This window comes from Grampus griseus (genome assembly GCF_964374135.1).
Source record: "Grampus griseus genome assembly, chromosome: 5".
NCBI lineage: Eukaryota > Metazoa > Chordata > Mammalia > Artiodactyla > Delphinidae > Grampus > Grampus griseus.
In genome coordinates, this window is record NC_138998.1 from 62,310,207 (window position 1) to 62,316,206 (window position 6,000).

At 38.8% G+C, this 6,000-nt stretch overlaps 1 protein-coding gene across 3 annotated transcripts in view; it reads right to left on the bottom strand.

Annotated features, from left to right (window-relative positions):
• The window catches only part of LIPH (lipase H), a 46,114-nt gene extending 41,181 nt beyond the window's left edge, over positions 1 to 4,933 (bottom strand). For all 3 annotated transcript variants that reach the window (XM_082654682.1, XM_082654681.1, XM_082654680.1), the window contains exon 1: positions 4,785 to 4,933. In XM_082654682.1, coding sequence (XP_082510808.1) covers positions 4,785 to 4,833 — 49 coding nt within the window. In that variant the 5' untranslated portion in view covers positions 4,834 to 4,933. The remainder of the gene's footprint in view (positions 1 to 4,784) is intronic.
• Positions 4,934 to 6,000: the final 1,067 nt, after the last annotated feature.

Consider the following 6,000-nt stretch of genomic DNA (forward strand, 5'->3'; position numbering starts at 1 on the left):
AACTGTTTCTTAAAAATGGCTCCTGTAATTTCATGGAAAGAGTGAAAAAAAAAAAGACGAAAAGTCTTTTGGAAGTGACTGGGCAGAAGTTTCCCTTTTTCTGTCGCAATCAAATCAGGCTCCCAGTTTTCCAATTTGTTTTCTTTCCCCTTGGAAACTGAGGTTGATAGACCTTCATTTTCTACCACTGCAGGCTAAATAAGTCACCCCTGCCCCTCCGCCACCCACTCTGGTCAGTCCGTTGGCTGTGAGGGAGGGATTGTAGCTGTTCCTGTGCAAAACAAATCACTCTTATTCTCAGACTTAGGGATTAATACAGCTGTTATTCTGTTTTACCTTTACCACATAAAATTGGGTTGGTTAGACAAAATGCCCTCTTGGTTGGAAAGATTATTCCTAGCTTTTATCCACCAGCTATGTTTCTTTAGGCTACAGCCAAGAAAACAGGGAGACATTCGTTTCCCTAGATTGACTTATTTTATATGAGTCCCAGTTGGATAGAAAAGTGTGATGCCCTCAGACTGATCACTGACAACCTCGCTTCCTTTCTGATGAAACTTCCAAGGGATCCTTTGACTCTGTATTCACAAGACACACTGCCCTGCAGCTAAATGAAGCTGCCCATGCTATCTCAGAGTCATGCTCAGTTCTGGCTTTTTAGCTTCTACCTGCCTTTGGAGGAACTGATTTCAGCTCCCACAACTCTGATTGGGGGAAAACTCCTGCAGAAAGAGGAAACTCCTCATTCATATCCAAAGAGGTGTCTGTGAAGAGAGAAGATGGAATTGTAGATAGAAATAAGCCACCAATGAAGCAATTGTGAGTGGGCGAAAAGAGAGATGGTTTTGAGATTCTATGAGAGTCAATGAGCAAAACCTCTCAATATGACCCATGGTTGGTGAAGTTTAGTCTACTAATCTCCAACCCCCAGTGACAGCGGTGAAATTCCACCTAATTTCACCTTGCTGCCTCGTATCCAGTCAGGAAGTACAACAGGCAGGGCCCTGACTCACACTTCTTTCATGTCAAGTTTTGGGCTGTGAGGTGGGCTCAAGCTCTCATTCTCCCCACCTCCAAACATGACGCAAATGTGTATGAATAACTTCTTTAGAGCAGAGGTCCACAGACAGGTATATTGACTCCATGCAGCCTGAAAATATTTACTGAGATTCAGACCTAGATTAAGGGATACACTGTTGAGTATTTTGCCTGCCGGTGGTGGATGCCGGTCAGTGCCCAGGACACACAGCTCACCACACGTTAACTGATGGAGTTAGGAGCTTTCCAGAAACCCACGTCTGAGCACACTCTTAGGCTTGCCTGAAAACACTGTTCTGCAGGAACTTCCCAAAGTCTCAGAAATAAACACCTCTTTAGCCCAGAAACTTTGAGTTGGAGAGATTAGAAAATGAGCTGGACTCCTACTTTGAAGAGAGAAGGAGAAGGGGGAGGTGACATGTCCCTACAATGAAATTCTATTGATTTTTTTTTCATCTGAAAAGTTTATTTTTTTTTATGCAGAGAACCACACTGATTTTGGCACTAAAAATCCATCCTGAGCCAGATTGTGACGGGTTCACAGTTGGCCAGAGCCAAAACTGCTGGAATATCTTTGTTTCTCTTTTACCCAAGGCAGAGACAGGCAAGAAGCGTACAGGCCAAATACCCTCTTGGTCGGAAGGACATCTCTGCTTTTAACCACCAGCTTGGATTTCTTTAGGATATACCCCAGAAAACAAATGAGATGCCTGATTTCCTCACTCTCATCTCTTAATCACGTGCATAAATACGCACATTCACACTCCACCCCCTCACTCACCTTTGTCTCCTCTGTGTTGGAGAAGGATGAGTCACACACACACACAGAGTTATAAATCAATCTGAAGAGAGCTTCCAATATCCGAGGAAACAATTCTCTCTCTAATTTTGGCACTGAGCTATTTTCTCTAGGAAAATATCTACCTAGTTTTACACAAGTTGCCACAGGACAAAATATCGATGGCAGAGTAACTTTTAAAAATTCTTATGACAGGGACTACTCTGGTGACGCAGTGGTTAAGAATTCGCCTGCCAATGCAGGGGACACCGGTTCAAGCCTCAGAGCAACTAAGCCCGTGCACCACAACTATTGAGCCTGCGCTCTAGAGCCCACAAGCCACAGCTACTGAGCCCGCGCACGCCTAGAGCCCGTGCTCCTCAACAAGAGAAGCCACCGCAATGAGAAGCCCACACACTGCAACAAAGAATAGCCCCCGCTTGCTGCAACTAGAGAAAGCCCGCACGCAACAAGGAAGACCCAACGCAGCCCTAAATAAATAAATTTTAAATAAATAAGTAAAATACTTATGACAAGCAGCCTTAATTTAGAAGAATACTTATCAGCCTGTGTTCCTTGAACCACCTACAAACTGAAAAACCTTGTGAGTTTGTTTGAAATGCAGATTCCAGGACCTCACCCCAGACCCAGAGTTTGGATCTCTGGAGATAGAGTCTCTGCATTTTTTACCAAATTCCCCAAATGATTCCAGTGCACACTAGAGTTTGCTAGCCATTGCTTTGTACGCTAGTAAGAGTACGGCAAACATTCCTATCATGATTTCACAAAGGTTAGAACAACAAAATAAAAATCTCTGAAAGTAAGTGACCTATATTCTTGGGATTTCAGAGTCACATCTTAATCACTTGCTAATTTTTGGACTGCAAGCCAAGGAAGGGAAAAACAAAAAGTCAATGTATTTGTGATCAATACTTTCTGTATATTATTCAACACCCTCCCCCAAGAAAGTTCTCAGTTCACGGTTTTGCAGATACTGAGAAGTACGGATTTAGCTTACAGCTATAATTATGTTTTTTATATTTTTTCTTTCTAGCTATGGAAGTTTATTGTGATGTATATCTATCTGCTTAGATTCTATCATGCAGCAGTGGGTCTTATGGAATGACTTAAAACAAGACTTTACTGATGAGATAACATTAAGTAAAAAGGCAGGTCAATGGTTACCAGAGGAAAGGTTGGGGAGGGATAAATTGGGAATTTGAGATTAACTGATACACACTACTATATATAAAATAGATAAACAAAGACCTATTGTATAGCACAGGGAACTATATTCAGTATCTTGTAATAACCTACAATAGAAAAGAATCTGAAAAAGAATATATATATATACATATATATATGTATATATATATATATGAACTGAATCACTTTGCTGTACACCTGAATCATTGTAAATCAACTATACTTCAAATTTTAAAATTAATTTAAAAATACATTTTTTTAAAAAGGTGGGTCACAAAAAATTAATTTCCAGCTTTTTAAACTGAGATATGTAATGAGAGACTGGAAGAAAGTACTCACAAATTACCATCAGGTTTTAGTGTTAAGGTTAGTTCCCACTCCCCTTAAGCTATCTCTAAATTTATTTTATTTTTTAAAATTTTAGGGACTTCCCTGGCAGTCCAGTAGTTAAGACTCCGTGCTTCCACTGCAGGGGACAAGGGTTCTATCCCTGGTCCCCTCAGGGGCCGGGGATCCCCCATGCCTCGTGAACAAAAAAAAATTTTTTTTTAAGTGATAATACACACAAACTTTAAAACGTTGAATTCTCAATTTAAAATATCATCACTAGTTTAATTTTAACTTACTATTAAATCAACTTCAAAAGCACAAATTAAGAAAAAGTTATTTATAAGCCTGAAATCCTAATACAACTATATTAATTTTCCATTTCCCTTCTAAACTTTATTTACAGGCATACACACACGATTTTTGCATAGTTGTAATCTTAGTTTATCTACAAAATTGAGTTCTGCTTTTTTGACTTTGCATTATGTTATAAACATGTTTGCACATTTCTGCACAGCTTCAGTATTATTTTAATGGCTACATATTTTTAAAAGTTGTTACACTGTACTTTATCCATTCCTGTATGTAGGAACATTTCTGCTGTATCTAGTTTTAACTTATTATAAATAACAGAGTTAGTATCATTCTTTGTATATAGGTTCTTTGTTTTTCTTTTACAAGATATTTCTTTAGAACAAATTCCCAGCAATGGTTTTACTAGTTTCAAAGGGCATGAACATTTTTATGGGTCCTAATATATAACACACTTCCCTTCAGAAAAATTGTACCAGTCTTCATTACAATAAACTATGTGAAAAAGTACTGGATTCCTAAAAAGCTGAGAAGTGTTGAGCTTTTCTTTAAAAAAAAAAAAAAAAAGCATTTCACTTTATTTTTATTACCTTGCTGTGTACATTACTGTTTTAATTTTTATTTCTCCATTATGATTAACAATTTTAAGTAATCAATATGCCAGGCACCATTCCAAGAGGTTTACACATATAAAATCATGTTTTTTTAAATAAAAATAATTTAAGTAAACACGATGCATGAAAGCTGTAAAAACCTGTCCTCTCTGTATTAGATATTATAGTAAAATAAAATTTAAAATTCTCAGAAAATAAATGATCTTATTTCATAGAAGTGGAAAGGCACAGAAAAATGAACTATGAAAGAAAAAATACTAGATTTTTCGGCATATTTAAGTTTTGTACATCAGAAGAACAAGCTAATTCAAAGGAATAATCGTTTCTTTTACTACTGAGGAAAAATAAAGTTTTTTCAGAATTCAAAACTTCACTTAATCCATATCTTCTTTCCTGAAAAATCACTGTGTGAAACTTAAAAAGTCCAGTGAAGGAACTGGGATGATAAAATGACAGTTATACTAAATATTTTTTAAATAATTAAGAAAACCATTCAATATATGACCAACCTGATCTCACCAAGCACATCAAACTGATGAGGAAGTATAATCTCAGCATATGGAAATTGGAGACAGTGTGTGTCGCATTCACAAGAAGAATGATTTCCTTCCCAGTCTTAGACTTTCCCCTCAGAGAGAGCTCAGATAACTAACCCAGAGGTGTGGTGACAACAGGAAGCTCCCAAGAGACTGCAGGCAGGTCCCAACCCTTTCAGGATATGTGACTCCTCCCCTTTTCAATAAAAGGTCAGGTACATTTCTGCTTACACAATTTTATGCACATCTTGATATTATGTATGTGCAGAATGATGAGTTCAAAATAGTTTCATTCTTTGTGGGCGTTTGGCTTGGTGTGTTGAAATCAAGTGTGATTTGAGACATTTTCCCCTCTTGTTTTTGTGAATGAAACAAATCCAGTTAGTCTTCTGTTGACCTGTGTATACAAAACTACTTTTTGTGTTTATTTACACACTTATTTCTCAGAGGGCAGTCTTCAGATTTTATTAAGAACATTTTAAGTCTAATCAAGTACCTATATTTGTAAAAATATGCTTTAGATTAAAGGCAACTTTTTTTTTTTTTTTTTTTTTTGCGGTACGCGGGCCTCTCACTGCTGTGGCCTCTCGCGCTGCGGAGCACAGGCTCCGGACGTGCAGACCCAGCGGCCATGGCTCACGGGCCCAGCCGCTCCACGGCATGTGGGATTCTCCTGGACCGGGGCAGGAACCCGCATTCCCTGCATCGGCAGGCAGACTCTTAACCACTGTGCCACCAGGGAAGCCCTAAAGGCAACTTTTTTTTTTTTTTTTTAAAAGGCAACTTTTAAAATGGTATTATATATCTTTATTTTTATTTTTTCCCATCTCTCTCTTAGTTCTTCTTCCTCCTCCTCCCCCCTTTCTCCCTCTCCCCTTTCTCCCCTCCCCACCCCTCCCCTCCCCTCTCCCTCCCCTCCCCTCCTCCTCCCCTCCCCTCCCCTGCCCCTCCCCCTCCCCTCCCTTCTTCCTCCTCCCCTTCTTCTTCTCCTTCTTCTTCTTCTTCAAGGAAAAATAGATGAAAAAGCTTTAAATAGAGAACTAGGCCTGAATCCATCCACCTCAAATTTGGAAGTAACTGAATTTGTGCTCCATAGCTACAAGGTAATTTAATTCTCTCTCTGATAGAAGTACTTGCAACACTTACTCAGGCTTGTGATGGTGGTCCGAAGAACTGAAAAATAGATGAA